The sequence below is a fragment of the Lonchura striata genome, chromosome 1, assembly GCF_050655825.1.
Source record: "Lonchura striata isolate lonStrDom1 chromosome 1, ASM5065582v1, whole genome shotgun sequence".
NCBI classification, from domain to species: Eukaryota; Metazoa; Chordata; class Aves; order Passeriformes; family Estrildidae; genus Lonchura; species Lonchura striata.
In genome coordinates this window covers 90837317-90857767 of record NC_140703.1, presented here as the reverse complement: position 1 = coordinate 90857767, position 20451 = coordinate 90837317, and the positions used below count along the sequence as shown (strand labels likewise).

At 39.1% G+C, this 20451-nt stretch overlaps 1 protein-coding gene across 10 annotated transcripts in view; it reads left to right on the top strand.

Annotated features, from left to right (window-relative positions):
- FHL2 (four and a half LIM domains 2) overlaps window positions 1–20451 on the top strand; it is a 56519-nt gene that overhangs the window by 32542 nt on the left and 3526 nt on the right. For 6 of the 10 annotated variants that reach the window (XM_085583208.1, XM_085583224.1, XM_085583199.1 and 3 more), the window contains 2 exons: window positions 9405–9584; window positions 16118–16292. In XM_085583208.1, coding sequence (XP_085439334.1) covers window positions 9429–9584; window positions 16118–16292 — 331 coding nt within the window. In that variant the 5' untranslated portion in view covers window positions 9405–9428. The remainder of the gene's footprint in view (window positions 1–9404; window positions 9585–16117; window positions 16293–20451) is intronic. The other 4 variants (XM_085583229.1, XM_085583183.1, XM_077781550.2 and 1 more) reach the window with 1 other exon arrangement.

The window sequence follows — 20451 nt, the reverse complement described above, 5'->3', positions numbered from 1 at the left end:
TCTGCATTGATGGCTGTTCCAAACTTTTTACTCGCCTCAAGGGATATGGCTTTTATTTTGTTGACCAAATACCTGCATATTCCAGCTTTGCTGAGTACACAAGACAGCAAATGTTATACAAATATAGATACCAGCAAGTCAGTCAGTTTGTGATTGCCACTCCCCTGACTCCAATCTAGAGGTATATTAACTAAGATTGCTAATTGACATTGAGGTTTTCAGGGTCAGTAGCTGTAACATTAATTGATGGTTATGTGTATTTATATGTTGTCTTGAATAGGAATTGTTCTAAAAGGGACCAACATAAGGCTATGTTATTAGATACACAAATTCATCCAAATGTGAAAGGATGCTACAGTTGAGGTTATCTCTGGGTTTCTTCTATGAACCTGATTTTCATCAGTTCATATATTTATGGGACTCCCAGCTTTCTGGCCAAAATCATCTGTGCCTTTAATCAGCCAGATGGTAAACTTTGAACATGATTGCTTTAGGCATTTGGATATGGAAGGAAAAAAAAAAAGAAAAAAAAAACCCAAACAAAAAACCCAAACATGTGTTTATTTTACAGAAATGTTGGTCTGTTTTGTGCACCTGTAGATATAACTGGGAAAGGATGGATTCTAAAGGTTGCTTTTTCAATAAAACTTGACCAATTCTTGGTGACATATATTTTTTAAAAGGATGTGAGTTGCTGTATTGAAAACTCAGTTCCTGACACACCCTAGCATTACTATCAAAATCTGACCAGAGCACCAATAAAACTGTCTTTTACCCTTACCATAGGATAAAATGATCTCTGGCTTGTTAACCAACATGTAGTTGAAGTGAGTGGGGCAGCTGAAAAGATATAAAATGATGTTGTTGAGGAATCAGATTTGTAAAAGTAACCTGGGGTTCCCACCTGACATCTCCATTTAACTAACACACCTGAGGCTAGTGGGTGGACCAGTTCTTCTGGTCTTTTGAAAAAGCCCAAGATAGCAAAAGTGCTGGGATAAAATATAGTTATTTTTGTTTCTCACCATTTTTCCAAATGAGCTCCCACAGAAATCAGAAGTGCTACATATGCAAGCACCAAATAGTCACTTCCAGGTGGTTTGGATTTACAGGAAAATACTACTGGTTTTGTGAAATCACTGTTATCTCCCAGCAGTGGCTATATTGTGTCAGATATTGTTTGTCCATGTGAAGTTCCTACCACATAGAGCATGTAATGGTGATTCCCAACTGAAGAACTCCAGTAGAAGTAATGATCTGTTTCCCACTCCTTAGAGAAGTCTAGGGTTAGCTCTTTCCCTGAAATCACATCTTTCCTGTCCATACAGGCATCAGCTCTCCCAGATGGCACACCTTGCATTAGAAAAGAGATCAGACAACTCCTTTGATTACTCATAACACAGTCTGCAAGGATTCTATCATGCTTTGAATGTCAGAAGCTAAAAAAAAAAAACAACCTCAAAACATTGGTGACAAAGTACAACTCCTATAATTGTAAGGGTTAATGACAGTTTCTGCTGCACTGCACTGCAAATTCAAGCTTTCATTCTGAAAGAAAGGAATGAGAAGGGCTGCAAAGACCTATATTCACAAAAGACCTCTGGCTCAGTTCTCCAGGACATCAATCTCTGAGCCTCAGAGCCAAGCAATGTGTTACTTGCTGATGTCCTCACTTCCCTGCCTTTCCTCATCTCACAGGGGCCAGGATATTCAGAGTTAAGGGAAGGTCAGATAAATTTTAACATCATCAGCCACAAGCATTCCTGTTGCTGCTGGCCAGCATGCTCACAGTCTTTCAGGGTCCCCACGGACCAGGAACATTCAGGTCTAAGTCTTATCCATGTTTCTCTGATGGGTAAATCTGTCCTGAGCATCTCTGGACAAACCCTGAATGGTGTAGTGTTGTAGGCAATCATCTTCCCTCACTTGGGTACTGCTTCAGAGACTGGGAGAATCTCATAATTTGCATTTTTAGACTGATTAATTCTAATGGTGTAGGTTTAATATTTAATTTACATATGCACAGTTATTTGTGATGCAGATTCGCCACAAGTGAGAGTGTGAAATGGCAGGGTAATGACAGATTTCATGAAAATAAATCTTGGATACATTGACAGCCACTGAAGCATTAACATTTTAACAATATTGATTAGCTATATATAGACAGAACTTGATTATAAACCAGTAGAGCCTTCTCCTAAGGATGAAAAGTAAAATACTCATGCCAGGTGATAAAGTTAATTTTGTTCTTCTTCACATACCCTTCTATATTATACTGGATTATATCAACTAGGATGCTGAATGGTTACTGTACATACAATAATATGCCATAAGAAGAATACAGGTGAGCGTAACACTGACATAAGTATATTCACCATTCCCTTTCACAGAAAATTACTGAATTTAAATTTTAAAATGTATCAACCATTGCAGAGAAAGGTCTAAAGTGTCACTCTGATGGTAGTTCTAGACTCTCAGCAAGCATAGGGGCTCAAAACCTACCACTGTTTCTTCACTTCATCTTGCATAATAAAAGCAGCAAATTGCATAAAGCCGTGAAATCATTTACACAGATGTATTTTGTCGTTGCTCTGGAACACCCTTGAGATTTAGAGCAGAAGTGTCTTCAGAGACCAGGATCTTGCCTTTGATCAATTCCACTTTTCCATACTATGCCTTGCAGCTCTCCATGTGGATTCAACATCTTCCTTCTGCAGCTGGAAATAATCTTGCCCACAAAAGGATTGCCTATGTCCATGTCACCAGGCTCTCTATGTCTTTGTGCTTTCTTCTGTACCTCCCATACACCATAGGTATGGGAGGTACATACTTTGGCTCGACCTTAGTAGATGTTCTCTTTGCTCTCTGTGTCCAGTCTTCAGCCACAAATCCCCCAAAACTGGGTCTAACCAGTTTCACACAGGTGCAATTGATCTGGTTTGCTAAGCTGTGCCCAGCTCAATGGGTGCCCCAAGGTTTATGCAGCCTCCTTTGTCACGTTTTGGAAGGCTGCGGGCGTGGCAGCTGGCCAGGGAAGTTTGGATACCTCACAGCCCTGAGGCATTCACTGCCACAGCAGTTTTATACAGCAGCTGTAAGATGGGCATTAACTGATCCCCCAAACCAGGCGTGCCAATTATCTTAGGCACAAGGGGGATTTATGGTCTTACCTCAGTAAACAGAACCAGAGCCATGCTGACAGAAAAAATAACAAAGCTCTCTTCTTCCACAGAATCATCCCAACTTTTCTTCTGTCCTTTCTTCAAAGAGGGAAACACCAGCTATTGGGGATATTATTCTGGTTTTGTGCCCTGAGTAGTAGTCAGTGGGATTGCAAAAATACAGAAAAATTTGGAAACATGACTGCATGGTAGCACATGACATTTCTGGGTATTTTTACCTTAAAGTCTAATTTCTCTGAGATTAGCAGCACTCCTGTCCATAAGAGAAAGCAATCCTTTTCTGGAAAAATAAACCTTTGTTGTAGTTTAGTGTCTGTAGACATTTAGCTTATACACTACTTTTGCAGGATAGTGCCAGAAATAATAAAAAGGTTTATAAATCTTATGCTATTTTTCTCCTCTATCATTTTCTGTTATCTGCTTAAATGCTCTTATTAGAAATATAAATTTTTATGCTTAAACAAGATCAAGTAATTGACCTTTCCTCTGAACAAGCATTTGCACATTTTGCAAGAGAGAGGAGGACAGCAATTTCAAAAGGCTTTAAAATAGAAAATAAAAGCAAGCCTTCCACTTGAACTGTGCTCCTCCTTGCTGTGGCAAATTTAAGTCATGCTCCATGTTATTTCAACACTCTTCTTTTGTAACTGAAATATGTGCAGGGTTATGGGCAAGACCATAGACCCTCCAGTCATTTCAGTATCAGTCTGAGATAACCATAGAGCAAACTCTGTGGGGTACAATTTCAAAGTGTCAGTGCTCAGTTCTTTTGTGGCATTTGTGGATATTACCACTTGTTCTTGCCCTACCACTGCTGGAGTGGCTCTAGACTGGAGCAGATCTTTATTGACTGCCAATCACAATAAACCACACAGAAACCACAAGTGGAGTACTCCTTCTCCACTGCTATAACTGCAATTACTTTAGCCAGATGCATAAGGGACTTTGCCACACAATAAACATTTTCTGTTTTGGTTTTTTTATTATTATTATTCATGTTCTGCTAAGGAATACAATCTTATACAGCACACTATCCACTTTCCAGTTCATGACAGGGTGACTGTGTAATCCAGAGAGGAACCAGGTATGCTTTGGTTATCTGCATATGTTAATGTAGTCTATCTGGTCAGAAAATTGCACTAAAGAGATTTAAAAAAAACTCTAAAAAAAGAGATCAGAATGTTATACCCTACATAAAATAAGTCAGCCATTTTCAAGGAGGGTGAGTCCTTGGAAAAATCCAAATGTAATTTTGAAGAATATTGTAAGGTAACTTCATTAAAAATAAAACTATTTTTTTTTTTAATAGCTTTTAAAACTTACCATCTAAAGGCATGACTGGGATATTTTACTTCGGGTCAATTTTTTATTTGCTTTTGTTATTACTATTATTTTCAATATTAAACCAATTTTCCTGGCTTTTGATGAAGAGAAAATGGTCATTCCTTATTTTTCTAAAGTAATTTAAAAAGAAATAAAATTAGGTTTCCCTCTTTTCCCCTTGCATGGCCTTATGGTCTGGTTTAGAAAGATGCTTAGGTCTTCCAAGAGTGCTTTCCTGTTACTTTAACAAGATGATAATGAATGTGGTAAGAGTAGCTGAATTACAGGGGAAAAAAATCACCTCTTGCCAGAAAGACCAGCATAGTTTGAACTGTCAGTTCATGGTTGTAAATAAATATTTTCATTTTAGCCTTTGGAGCATTAACATAAATTGTTTCCAAATGCTGTAGACCTGCATGGCTCATGTCACTGGAGTTGCCAGACACAAATCTTCCTTCCTCAGGGGAAGAGAATAAACAGATAGAAAATTCTCCATGTGTACTGTTCTTCTGGAAAAATAGCCAGGTGGGAGAAATGTCTGTACATCTTGAAAGAAGACTTTTTATTTCCTGTGCAGGTGGCTAACACAACATACTGATCCAGGGGCACACAGAGAGAAAGCCTCAGCACTACTCACCTACTTGAGTCAACAGCAAGTCCCCCTCTGGCATCTACAGGGGCTTAATTCTGTGTCTCCAGATGCTGATACAACAGAAGTCAGAACTTCACTGAATAAACTAAACAACTCCTACATGGTTTAGATAGTTTCTCTTGGCCTCCTTCTCTCTCTTGTGCATGTGCATCTGCACCTCCCAGTGCTCAACACCCCCTACGAAAAGTTGAAATAGGAGATGGACACAACAGCATTTATTCAGCTTGTAGACATAGCTGAAGAAGCAGGCAGGTCTGCTTTTTCAGTAGTCAGTAGTGTCACGGGATGGGGGAACACTGAATAATTTCTTAATGACATGATGAGCCCTAATATTTATGCAGCAATATGACAACTTTAGAAGTTGCTGCCAGTAAAATGAGACTGAGTCAACAGGGAAAGAAGAGGAAAGAAGCATAGATTTTTGAGTAAGTCTACTAACTTTTTGTTAATTTTCCTGCCAATTCTTACTTCCTGTGAGACACAGTGTGGGTAGTACTAACATTTGGCATAAGCTGTAGCTTCTCTTTTGGGCAGGCAATAGAAAGCTCTTTTCCTTTTGGAGAAGTACTCCTGTTATGTCTGATGCTGTAGGAGGGAGACTGAATGGCAGAAAAAATCAATTCCTCCATGAATTATGTTAAGAGCAATCTGAAAAAGCCTAAGTATAGAATGACTACAGTGATAAAATCTAAAGAGTAACCTTTAACCACAAAGAGCTGTAATAATGATGAGTCTCTGTCCCACAATACTTTATGGTCAACAAGTATCAAACACAACAGAAAGAAATAAATCAATGGCAAGGAGGTTGAATTGCAATTTGTGTTCATTCACAGCTGTGCGAATCTCCTGTTTGTTTTTTTTCCCCATAAAGTCCAAAACAGTGCATAAAGCCTGCACTAAGCTGAACATGAGGGGATTTTACATGACAGGAATTAATGGACTGGCAATGTATAGGACCATGTGTACAAAGTGACAAGCAAAAATATTGCTCAGTATGATTTTACATTTCTTGATTGTAAGACAACAGTGAAATGATTTGTTAGAATTTTCTTCTAAGTAGATAGGACCCATTATTACCTCACATTTAATTCTCTCTGGAGCAGAAAAAACCCTGTACAAGATGTTAAAAATACCACATAGTAGATCATGAGATTCAGTCCAAGGCCTAGATGTAAACAGCCTGGAATTTTGGGATGCTTCAACCTTAACTCCAGCTTACTGAATGAAGCCAGATGAACCTGAATTCCTAACTTTAAGAAATATTGGATCAAAAATTGGTCCCAAATCCAATAAAAGATTCATGTAACTAAAACCAAAATGCAGATCTTGTCTTTCAGTTTCCCAAATCTCTAGAGCTGTTCCTCAAATCTCATCCAGAGCTGTTGTCTCCATAGAGCAGAGTTCATCCCTAAATCTGTTTGAGATATAGAAATGAGGACTGCCTGTCCCTGCTCACAGTGAGGGGGAAAATCCCCTGGGACAATCTTAGAGCACGTTTTATAAAACTAGATCTCTTTCAGGATCGGAGGGTTGTGCCCAGGTATTTTCTGAAATAGTGGCAGCAACTATTATATAATTGCTGAATTATTTTGAATTGTTGCATTATTACATTATTATATAAATTATTAAATACATCTGTTACATGATGCTTACCTCTGCTCCAGTGAAATGCACCCAGAAGACAATGCAGCACTCAAAAGGGGAAGTTCTGTGACCAAGGGACAGAAACGTCCACCTCTAAGGGAACAGTCCTTCTTCCAGTCACAAAGCACTTCTATATTTTACATTTAGCAGCTTTGGATGAAATTGTAGAAACCTGTAAAGGAATCACACTCTTTGCTTTTGCACATCTGCAAAAACTGCAGAGAAATGTTTCACTCTTCAGTATCACACATCTACTTTTAAATCAGGACTAGAAAGAAATAATTCTGAAGAAGGGTGACAAGTGCAAGTTCAGAAGTGGTTTCTGTTCACATTTTAATTTAGCAATAATGCATATTAAATAGGCAACAAAATCCTATCATTTGGGAAAAAATACCTAATGTAGTCAGTAAAAAGTACAGATTTCTGTCCTAAGTACAGACTATTTGAACAAAAGCTATCACTCCTCTCAGACTTAGTCATACATCTACATATATAGCTCAATGTACATTGGTCTGACTCCATTCATTTTGCTGAGATTACTCCAGAGGGAAATTAAGTCCTGACTAGTTCTTTCCTGGGAAATATAGGTTAGGGGTGTGAACAGGCTCAAAACTGATAGAAAATCCATGACCATCTTTTAAATATTCTGGTAAAGACTGCAGGTGTACTTCAAGAGAAGATAAAGTTGCTGGAAGCAATTGTTAAGGAAATATCCCTTTATATGGTCCCTGTTCTCCTGCCTTATACTCCCACTGCGAGCTGCTGCTGTTTTAAATGGGCTACAGGGGAGCTTTGGGTGGTCATTGTGCTTCTCTCTCCATCATATCTTCTAACTTTCTTCTTATCAGTCCTATGATCCTCTCAATTCCATAAGGACAAAGAGCACTCGACGTACTCCCAGTTCCCTTAAAGCAGTTACATTGATAGTCCTGGGTTATCAGATGACCAGCTGCTAGGATTTGTGCTTCCTCCAAGCACCTTTTGGGGTTTGCTAGTTTGTCTCTCTTCCTTAGTAGTTAGTTGGAATTCATAAGACTTTCCAGCAGTTGAGACATCGCTTACCTACTTCACGCATGTAAAAGCGCTCACTCTTCAGTCTGTGCTAGTCACCACAAAATTCAGCAGTGGATTGACAGTTTACAACAAAAAAAATGTTTTCTAGTCATCAAAATTAAGTTTGTCCATTCAGATAGCCCTAAAACCTTAATGACATCCCAGCTAGACAGAATGAAAGATAATAAAAACTGAAATCCTGGAGGAGAACTCAGGATTTCAAAATGCCCTACGGGTGGCTCCCACTGCCAGAGGGAGAGGACAAACTCCAGAAATCAGCAACCAGTGCCAGGAACATAAGCAAGCAACACTTTATTTAAAACTGAGAGCTGAAGTTGGTGAAAGGACTGCAGCTGCTGTAGATGTCACTTGTGCATGAAAGACACAGGTAGCCACTTAAGCTATTAGTACTCAAAACATTTAAGGATTTATAGATCAGATGAGGCTTAAAGAGGAGATGCAGCCTGGCAGGCAGTGAAAATCATGCAGTCCAGGTGGCACGTACTTTCTGCTTGGGAAATTCCCTTTCCTAAGCAGGCAGCTATGCCCTGCTCCAGCTGTAACCTCCAAACAGATTTCAGGTGCAACACACGGTACAAGCCTCAGCTTAAGAAAGAATATGATTATTCTAATGAAACCCAAAATAAATTGTCACCAGCAATAATAAATATTCATCAAAGGCATTTGTGTCATCTTTGCTTGTGTGCACATCCAGAAAATGACAGAGACATAACAAAACTTGAGGAGCAAACATCAATTGTCCCTAACTCAGACAAGCTGAAACATCATATACAGTTTCTGCTACTTGCTTTTTCCCTTCCATAATAATTTTTTGACATGTGTCTGAGCCAGGACACTGGGGAGTCAACTCCCATTTGTGTCCCAATACACGACAGCTATTGGATAACTTCTTCAGGTGCATCAGAGGAGAATCAGATATATCCTACACCTTCTACCCCCATAGTCCCATGCACCAGCAGAGATGGAGGGCTGGTGTCTGCCTGTGGGGCAATGATTGCCAGACACTGGCCTACTGAGAATGTAGAGAAGGAAGGTGCAGAAGCACATAACTGTGGTGCCTAATTGTCTGTGCATGACTGAAATCTACTAGCAATGTAAACCTTTCTCCCACCTTATCCAGGAGATGCTGCTTCTGAAGATTAGCTGGCTCATCCTCTTAAAGGACTTGACTCCCTCCATCCCTAGAGAAATACCTTCTGTTGCAGACCCATAGATCAAATTCCATTTACAAATCCCACAATAATTTTTCAGACTCAAGAGTTCACTCCTCCCTCTCATCATGCTGGTGCACCTAGTGCTAGAGCAGCACTAGGTCTGGGCAGAGATGGATCAACAGATGGCTAATTTAGATGGGCTGCACTGTGAAATTTAGATTTTTTTAAGTTTCTTCCTATTGTGTAAATTTATTTTACTGAAAGCTGGATTAAAACTGAGGTACATAAATGTGGTAAGAATTGATAAACCTTTCCTGAGGGATTGGGGGAAGTGTAGCTCAGTCTGACATGTGCCTGTTCCTGTCTTTGTGGCAGGATAGCTGGACTCCAGACACCAACATGACTGAACGCTTTGATTGCCACTACTGCAAAGAGTCTCTGTTTGGTAAGAAGTACATCCTGAAGGAGGACAGCCCCTACTGTGTGAAATGTTATGAAAATCTTTATTCCAACACCTGTGAGGAATGCAAAAAACCTATTGGTGCTGACTGCAAGGTATGTCAGATTTGTGTCTTGTTACAGAAATCTTGACAGAGAAGCCTGGATACAGAGATCTCAGAGATATGGAAGGATTCAGCCTAACAGCTACACAGGGGTTTCTTTTGATGGGAGAGCTTGTTTTCTGGACCTCTGTATCTGTTTTATATTGTTTCACTTGGCAAACCCTTCTTCACCTGGCATAGTAATAGAAATGCACTCCTGTAAAGCACAGAATGGTCTGATGCTCTGATATAAGAAATTCTCTTTAATTCATTGGGTGAGCCTTTCCTCAGGGCTAGCTGGGATCTGAAAGGGTGACAGAAGCTGATTGTGCCTACTTTTGGGTCAAAGGGAGCTAAGCCATTACTGGCTTTGCAGTGACTACACTTCTGTGGTCATCAAGAGACACACACTCAAGAAAAGGTGTTAACTTGGAGGTCACGGAAATCCAGCTAATGCTGACTCAACAATAAATCAGATAAAGTTAGAAAAATTAGCCTTTTAAATACAGAATGGTGATAATGGAGTCTAATAAAGAATGGGACAGACAGAGCAGAGGCCTTGCTTGCTTGACTTATGCACTGCTACAACACATGGAAACACCTGCCTGGTACAGATTAGTTGTGAGCACCTGCATTTCTTTTAAATTAATTACAACAATTGGAGTTGTTTTAATTCATGCCAGTTTCAACCTGCCTGAATGAGGACAGAGGAGCCATCCAGTGAATGTCTGTTATACATCTACGAACAGACTTCATCTGATGTACATCCTCCTTGCATAAAATTGGCCTGTTTGAAGTTCAGCAAGATTTTCACTGACAGAATGAGATTGCAGCAGAACTGCAATTTGTATTGCATGGCCATAGGATTCTTCACTAACCCAAGGAGATCTGATTTTTGATTTCCCACTGCTGATCCATAACCTCTACAAAGATAAACTAATTCCCGTTAGTGATACTCCCACCCATTCCCTAGTTCAGTGGTATAAAAATGCATGCTTACTCAGATTGAAAAAAAGAAATGTCTCATACCTTCCAAATTGATCTACAACACCCTATTGGCAAATCAGTAGGAAAGTCCTTTTCAGAAACCTTAAAAAGGTAAAAAATTTTCACCACCAAAACAGGGAACTGGCAATAATCTCTAAGAAGGTATAAAATTGCCAGCTTTCCTACAGCTCATAAATATTCAGGTTAGAGATGAGATACAGCTGGCCTGGCCTGACCTGAAAAAGCAAAATATTCCTGCCCTGTTCCAGAATGTGCTTTTGTTTTAAGGTCTCTTTCTAATCCCCTGAGAAGATATTTCCATGTGTTGATAGTCAATTTAAAAACTTGGACCAGCTTCAACAAATCTTGGTCAAAGTATTCAGGAATTAATCAGGCTGAACTTTTCAACCCAGATTTATATATTTAGGGAGTGTGGGTGTTATCTGATATACCGCTTTTCTTTACTTTTAAGTGAAGCACACTCTAATAGCAGATAGAAAAAAAAAGACAAAGCCTCAACTGTCTGCAATTTAAGCATATTTTATCTATGTAAAAACCAGAACTATATGTGGAAAACACAACTAAGAGATAGTAAATAAAGACTTCTTAAAGAGCTATAAAGTGTACCAGAAACAAACACGTCCTTTTTTTGTTTCTGTCACTGCTGTTTGTGTCTGTCCATACTTTACACTTTAACTTTTGAAGCTGTTGAGCAATTTTAGCAAATTCTGATAGATGGATAAAAGTTGAAACTTAAATTCCTGCCAAGTTTTCTGAAAAAACCATGTGTTTGGGTAGAAAAAGAGATCCTATGAATGCTCTCACTGGGAAGAAAACTAGCATAGTTTTTCAATGACAGTAATAGACACTAGAGAACACATTTGAGAGAGCCCTTACAAGTGCCTCAGCCACAAGATAAGTTTCCGATGAAGTGTGTACACTGTGACTGAGCATAATTCAGCCATGAAACAGTCACCAGAAAATCAGGCTTCTTCTCATTAAACTGTATGAATACATAAGTATATAAATACATAAGAAATACACATACACACACATATATATATATGCATTTTTACGTAAATCTTTTTACACATAGCATTTACTTTTTCACCCGAAAGAAGATAAATTGTACTATATTTTTGAATTAAAGCAGTGTGTTTACTGCATGCATAAAATTGACTTCAATTTGTTTGTATGCTCAACGTAACCTAAAACTGTAAAATTTGGAATAAAAATATAATGGACTGACAGTGTCATGAGAAAAGGTCGCATCCAGGCCTTTGCATCTGGCAGTAGTGTCCATACTTAGATCAACATTGCAGCCTGGAAAGTCCCACAAGGTTCTCACATCAGATTTTCCTTCACAAGTCCCTTCTTGGTTACCATTATTTCTCTTCCGTAAGAAAAGCTGCACTGAGAACCAGATGCTCTTAATTTCCTTCTTTCCCACCCTCCCAATTACAATCAAACCTCCTGTAACTGAGGGAATTACACCAAAGTGAAACCACAGGTGCTGAGGACACTTGTAGTACTCGAATTCTGAGAGCACTGGACTTTGAGAGGATGAAATTGATGCTGGATTTTCACATTGTGTATTAGCTATAGGGAAAGACAACAATGCTGTAGGGAAATTTACCTTGAATTCAAGTCAGGGGAGAATTTTCTTCACTATCTTTCTATGTTTTAAGGTAGTTTATGGGTAACTGTAAACTTAACTGAGTAATAACTAATTTGTTCTTTATTTTAAAAGGACAAGTCTTTGCCACCAGAAAATCCCAGAATGACAACATAAGTCTGAATGACACTTTGGGCATAGGCCATTTCATTAACTGTAAACACTTCCAGCTGCTGCTTACAAAACTTTCACAGACAAATGAAAAGCTTCATATGCTGAGTGGTTGGAGGCACCAGCAGGCAGTATGAAAACACAATGCCATTTCTCTCACACCTATTATACATTATCCGTATGCTAACAGGTTGAGGGAGAAACTTACTTTTCTAGAAAAAAAAGAAAGTATTTTTATTGGCTAAGTCCCTAGTGAGTGTTCACCACACACCTACCGTTTCATGCTTATTTCTGGAAATCCATACATCTTGCACCCAATTGCTTAACTGCTGAAGGGTTACTTTCAGATGACTTTGGCTTTTTTAATACTTTCCTTGCAGATCTTATGGTAGAGAAACCATTTCAAACACAGGAAATACCTTCAGTAATCCTGTGTTTAATGCAGTCCACAAGTTGGCTTTGGCAAGCAGAAGGGGGTGAAAACTCTGTGAAATTAAATTATGAGTGGATTGTGAGATACAGCTACTGTGTCAGCACACAGGCCAAAAATGGCTCAAAAGGGTCATTCTCATGTATAAACTAAACAAAAAAAAACCAAAACTTCCAGTAATGATGATCAGGAAAGGGAAAAACAAATTTTAATATTTAAACCCTGTCCCAATATGCAACACTTTCTCAGCTCATTATTGAATCCCAGGCTCCTTGTTGTAAAGTGAAATGGTAAAAGAGGTGGATACCTTAATATCTCTTCACACATGTAAGGAGCTGAGTACAGGACAATATCACTTGTTTTTACCTTTTCTCAACATACTTTTACAGGTATGTGCCAGTCTAACTTACTTAAGTGTTTTGCTACAGGGTATGTGTAGCTAAAATCTGCATGGCATTTAGTTGGGGTAACCCATTTTCTCCATTCAATCTTCTGAAAAGACCATTGTGTCAAAAAAGCAATGAACAACATATACAGTTATTGTTCTGGAAATAAGCTCTCGAATCTCCTTCTTCCTCCTGGGTCCCTGTTGAAACTCAGAGAAGTTGAAACCCTGTTGTTCAAGAGAAATGGTACTGCATAATGGCTTCAGTTTGCTTAGACTTAAAAAGTCTGAGGAGAAGACAATATAAGTGCAGGGTATGAGGAGACCAAGCTTAACCCAGTTAACTGGTAACCCTAGTCTAAGGGGGTCTTCTGAGTTTTATTAAAAAACCACAAAAAACTTTTCTAAGTCACATGCAGTCCCACCCTAGAGCCCAAATAAACCATGATGGAGAAAAATTATACAGAGCCATGGAGAAACTGTAAAACTTGATCTTGTCAATGTTAACAGTTATCTTGTCAAAGTTATCTTTGTGGGTGGCAAAATGAAAATAAGTGAAAATACAACAGGAATTAGTTGTACCTCACTTGTACCTTCTGGTGGAACAGATTTATTTGGGTTGCAATCAGCTAGCAGAAACTAGAATTCATATGCCTAGACTAAATCTGATGTTTTTTCAGCTTAACAGATAGACAAACCAAAGGCCCAGTAATATATAAAACATGCTGAAATAGACCAGACCTCCTCTTCAGTGACTCAAGAACACTCATGATGCATAAATTATTTCATCAGTACCTTGAGCTTCCTTGCTTTCAAATGTGACAGAGTCAGAGAAAGAAAGCAATACCCATTTCATCAGTCTAATATTCTACTGTCAAAGCCAGATATCTTAGACTCTCTCTACATCCAATGACAACAGTTGTTATAGTAATCCAGAGTAGCTAAAGATTATTCAATCCACTTTTTATCTTGGGTACTTTTTGTTGTAGTTTTGCTTCATGACTTCATCATGATAAAATATCTGCTATTGTCACCTACCCAGCTACTGCCTATAAAATCTTGCCATCATAACTGATTCAGGGATCAAATCCTTCATCATTGACACCTAATCTTTGTCTTCATTACTCCTCTTTTAAAAGGCATGCACCTTCTTCAGGGTATCATTTCATTGATAACATAAGCATACATCACCACATGAATTTTGGATATTAAAAAAATAGCTTGTTGAAATTGCAAAAGCAGGAAATGACAGGTAGTGAGGAAAAATAATTAAAATACATATTACAAGAGAAAGAAGATCAGATCTGTTGTTCTACTTTCTAAAAGTCAAATTTCATATATTTTGGAAAGCCTTGTATATTGTATTTTTCTGTTGAAAATATGAGACCAGATTTAGGCTATTTGACTTCTCCCAAAGAGAAGAACAATGTAAGTAACTTCCAAAGAAGATTGGTTTGCATTTGCTATTAGAGAAGATTAAAATATTACAGTCAGAAATTTGTGTTGTTTCAAAAGAATTTAGCTGAAATGAGTAGATGAGCTGAATAAACAACTGTCTGAAAGCTGTGAAGTAGAAGTCTTAGATATTCTACCACAGAGTGCAATCTCAGAGATGAAATACATTGGGTATCAAATGTTACTTACGATGATTAAAAAAAATTAGGTGAGTAGCACAGATGTCCAAACAGGAATGTTAAATTCCATAGTCAAATTTTGACAGAAATTATTAAAGTTTAACAAGCTACGGCATATCAGCTGAGCTAGATGTTTCCATCTAGCTGTTTATGAGAACAAGGCTTCCAAAGACACGATGATATTTTAGGTTAATCTAAAGCTGTGGTATCTTGCTCCAGCATAAGATTGTACATTTGGAGTTACCTGTGACTGTACTGACTAACATAGTACAGTTTATGTCAGATCAGATATGAACATTTTATGATGCTTCACACAAGTTGTGTGAAGCATCATAAAACTGGAATTCACTATTCTACCACTCGCTCTTTTTCTTCAGTTAACCTGATTAGTTTAGTGCCTGCAGTAAATACACAGTAGGTCTTGAGCTAGAACCTGAGAACTTAGTGCAGCTGAATTTTTATGCTACCCATTCATGACAATTCTAGTTTTTCACACTCCCAACCCAGACCAGAGCATCTATATTTTGGGGTTTGTAATCATCCAAGTTCTATTTTGTTTGAAGTCCAAAGATATTATTCAAGTGTTACATGAACAGGCCACCTTAGTTTAAATTTTAAAAAGCACAATCCACTGTTTATGTCACAATTTTTAGAAGGACTATTTCTTTTAAATAATAAAAGGAGACACTGTGAAGAGTATTTTAAATACTAACATGTCCACATAAACCCTTGGCCAGTACTCTAGATCACTGGATGCAGGTACAATGTGGACTTGTATCTCTCAGTACAATCCACATCTGAAATATAGGTAAACCAAAACACAAGAGTCAGTAAAAATTTGTTGTAGTGAAAAAAACCCGAAAGAGATCAGACTCATTCCACTCTTGGTGTAAATCTGTCAAAAAAATACCAGAATGCAATTGGGAAAAAATATTTCTGTTCAGGAGTAAATATCTATGAAATTAACTAGAAACCAGCAACAGATAAGGCAAATAGGGGAAGTCTATCATACCTATCAGGTTAACAAGTTTTAATCCAACTCAAAAGCGGAGCTTTATTCTCAAAGGAAATACCTAAGTGAAATTAGCTGCTCCCCTGTCACATACAAAAAGGGTTACCTTGAACTGAAAAACGGTTCATAGTTGTCAAGAGCTGCTCTTGGTTATTGCAGCAAAATAAGTTGGCCTTTGTCAGAACATTTTGTTTTCTTCAAAGTAACCCCAGCTCCTGGCTGGAGTTCAGATTTGGATGTGTTTGCATTCTCCAAGCTCCCAGTTGTGCAAACTATTCATTCCACTTACTCTGTGGTATTGGATTTCTACAGGATCTGTCTTATAAGGACCGCCACTGGCACGAAACCTGCTTCCACTGCTTCCAGTGCAAGAATTCCTTGGTGGACAAACCTTTTGCTGCAAAAGAGGAACATCTACTTTGTACTGACTGCTACTCCAATGAATACTCTTCCAAATGTAATGAGTGCAAGAAGACTATTATGCCAGGTTAGGATGCTCGCTTTTTGGACTAGATATAAAGCCCAAACTCAGCAATATTTGTGAGAAATGTTTCTACCTGCTGAACTACATAAAAAACTGGTGATGATGCATTCTAGGCCATGTCCATGACCAGAACATGTAATGTTCATAATGGCTCATGGAAGAACTCTCATTCACATGAAAATTTTATCTAATTACTCAAAATTTAGTTTCTCTCAGACACATGAAAAATTGGTCAAAGTGCCTCTGAGTCTTTCTTGAGTACAAAGATATGAAGGAATAGGAAAGAGCTATTTTTTTTTTCAACAAGAAACATGAGGTTATAGTAATAGATTGCTAAAACCTGGTCTGCTCACAATACTATACCATTCTGTGATGATTTGAGGGCTTTAAAGCTGAAGTGCTATCAGTGCAGAAATAAAAAATTAAAAGGCAATTTGAAGAGTCCTCGTACACACTCCATAATGATTATTAGTTACTTTGTCAGTTGGTTCTGAGATTGGTCAGACAAAAAGAAGAAACCACAACAGTTTTCTCCTGGGTGTAAAAATTAAGGCTTGATGATGAAATAGAACAACGATATTTAAAAGCAGACGGCCCTTTCTATTCTGAGTTTAAACATCTCCTATTTTTCCATGTACACCCATTTTGCTGACACACAAATAAAAACTGACATGCTTGGGAATACCAAGGGCTAGTTTTAAAGCTGGAATTACATGACTCAGGAAGTCCATTCACATCCCAAAAAGCTAGTTGTATCCTGAGCTGCATCCAAAGAAGTGTGGGCAGCAGGTCAAAGGAAGTGATTCTGTCCCTTAACTTTGCTGTTGAGAGATCCCACATGGAGTGCTGCATCCAGCTCTGGGAACCCCACCATAAGAAGAACGTGGAACTGTTGGAGGAGGTCCAGAGGAGGGCCACAAAGAGGGCTGAAACACTTTGCTTATTAAGACAAGCTGACAGAGCTGGGATTGTTCAGCCTGGAGAAGGCTGCGGGGAAACCTGTTTGCAGCCTTTCAGTACCTGAAAGAGGAACTGTAACAAAGTTGGGGACAAACTTTTCAGCAGGGCCTGTTGCAATAGAACAAAGTGTAACTTTTTTTAAAGTAAGAGAGAGTTTATTTAGATTAGTATAAGGAATATGTTTCCTACAATGAAGGGGTAAGGTAAAATACTGAAACAGGTTTCCCAGAGATGTGGTGGATTCCCCATGCCTGGAAAAATTCAAGGTCAGTTTGGATGGGATTCTGAGCAACCTGATCAAGATGAAGATGTCCCTGCTTACTGCAAAAGCCCAGGACTCAATGATCTTTAAAGGTTTCTTTCAACCAAAACTGTTCTATGAATCTGTGATTCTATAATGTTATGTGTATATATATTTAGTACTGCTCATCAGATTCATTACCATTATCAGTGATTTACTGAATGGATCTATTTTAGTCTATTATACCAGCTATATATTGATATGTAGTAATGGAGGCTGGATTCAGTGACACGGAATCCCTGCTTCTCCTTTAACCCAGAAGAGAAGAAATTAATTTTTGTAAGTTTTGCAACTGTGCACTGGTCTTTAGCTGCTTACCCAAGGTAGCTGAGATGTCACAACACTGGAAGAGCAGTACATTCACCATGTTTTTCCTACTTACACAGCACACTGTGGTAGTACAGGAGCTACAGCAGAGGAGTATGGTCACCAGTGAAAGGATAATTTATTTTGAAAGAACCAGCAAATTATTTGATATCCCTTGTGGAGACTGTTAGTGCTAAACTTGCCTTTTGCTTTGAACCACCAAATGTAAAATGTAGATCACAGAATCACAGAATCACACAGAATCACAAGGTTAGAAGAGACCTTCAAGATCATCGAGTCCAACCTATGCCCTAACACCTCCACTAAACCATGGCACTGAGTGCCACATCCAGTCTTTCTTTAAATACATCCAGGGATGGTGACTCACCACCTCCCAGGGCAGATAATTCCAGTACTTTATCACTCTTTTCATAAAACACTTTTTCCTAATATCCAACCTCTATTTCCCTTGGTGCAGCTTAAGGCTGTCTCGTCTCATTCTGTCAGGTGCTGCCTGGAGACAGAGACCAACCCCCACCTGACCACAGCCACCTTTCAGGGAGTTGTAGAGAGTGATAAGGTCACCCTGAGTCTCCTTTTCTCCAGGCTAAACACCCCCAGCTCCCTCACTCGTTCCTCACAGGGTTTGTGTTCCAAGCCCCTCACCAGCCTCGGTGCCTCCTCTGGATGTGCTCAGGTGTCTCAGGGTCCTTCCCAAACTGAGGGGCCAGAACTGGACACAGCACTCCAGGTGAGGCCCCACCAGTGCTGAGTACAGGGGAAGGATGAGCCCCCTGCTCCTGCTGGCCACACCATTCCTGACACAGGCCAGGATGCCCTTGGCCTTCTTGGCCACCAGGGCACACTGCTGGCTCATGTTCAGCCGGCTGTACACCAGCACCCTCAGATCCTTTTCCACCTGAGCACTGTTCAGCCACACCATCCCCAGCCAATAATGTTGCAGGGGGTTATTGTGGCCAAAATGTAGAACTCAGCACTTGGACTTATTAAACTTAATTTTATTGGACTCTGCCCATCCATCCAACCATTCCAGGTGTCTCTGCAGAGCCCTCCTACCTTCCGATAGATAGACACATGATCCCAGCTTAGTGTCATAGGCAAATTTACAAATGAAAGACTCAATCCCTCATGCATGTTGTCAGTAAAGATATTGAACAGAGCTGGCACCATCACAGACCCAGAGGGACACCACTGGTGGCTGGCCCCAGCTGGATGCAGCACCATTCACCAGCACTCGCTGGGCTCGGCCATCCAGCCAGTTCCTAACCCAGCAAGGAGTGCTCCTGTCCCAGCCGTGGAAACTTTACCATGAGGTGCCTATTTAAGTGATTGCAAACTTGTTCTTTCAGTCCTTCTGCAAATCCAACTCACACTGACTTCAGTCTAGCAGCTAACAAAACAGGGCTCTCCCTGCTTTGAGTTTCAATGACAACACCATCCCAAAGAGAGCACAGCTGCAAATGTAAAAATTCTAGACTATTAAAAAAATTTTACAGGTCTTCTTTTTCCAGAATAGTATTCTTTGAAAGACTGATTTATTTGCTCCTTGACATGATATAGAAAGTTACCGGCATAAACAGGGCATAATTTTTAGAAGGTGTCTGTTAATAAAATGGAACAAAAATATTCAAGAATGTAAGCATCAGAAAGAAAGATAATTAACAGTTCACTTACTACTAATGAAAGTCAATTAAAAAAAAAAAATCAAACCACCAAATAAATCCTGAAGTATGCCTCTCAGCAGAATTTAATGAGATCATAAAAGAAGAAAAATATGCAACTAGTAAACAAAGATGAATTAATGCATGAGAAAGGGGAAAATAGTAAAACTTCACCCTGCAGTAATAGGGCATCAAAGGCATTAATGTGGTTCTTCATCATTAGCCAACTCGATTGGCTTGTCAGTTTTCCAAGTATTTGACTTCATGTTTGCTGTTACAGGCTCCAAGAGTGATGCAGAACTGTAGGAACAACATTTGTTTGTTTACCCTTCTGGCCAGTATCAAATATTGTAACTCAAAGTGGAAACATAGGAAATCATACCATGTGCAAATAAATTTATCTATATAATAGGGCATCTCCAATTTCCTGGAAGGGTTCAGAGTCCATCACCCATACAGTGGACTGAACCTGCAAAGAACACTATCTGAACCCTAAAACTTTGTTCTAGAGAAGTGCATTTCTTTTCTAACTACCATACCATTCTCCTGCTTTCCAATAAAAGGAGTGTTTAAATTACACACTTCAACCATATTTTCAATTCAACTGAAAACAAAGAGAAAGCTGTTTCCTTACTGAAAGGTTCAAGAAGCAGAAAAACATTTAGGATATGTTCTGTTGAGCTGGAAACAATTGCAAACTTATAATACACCTCAATGAGAACAAGAAAAAAGCCCCTGAGCAGATATGAAATAATCCTTTGTCTCAGACAGAGACTGTATTTCATTGGGAAAGGGAGTCAAGGTGCTTGCCAGGAATTGCATGCCCCACCCTTGGCAGGGTTCAAAGCCAGGTTGGATCAGGCCCTGAGAACCCGGTCTAGTGAGAGGTGTCCCTGTGCATGGCAGGGAGTTT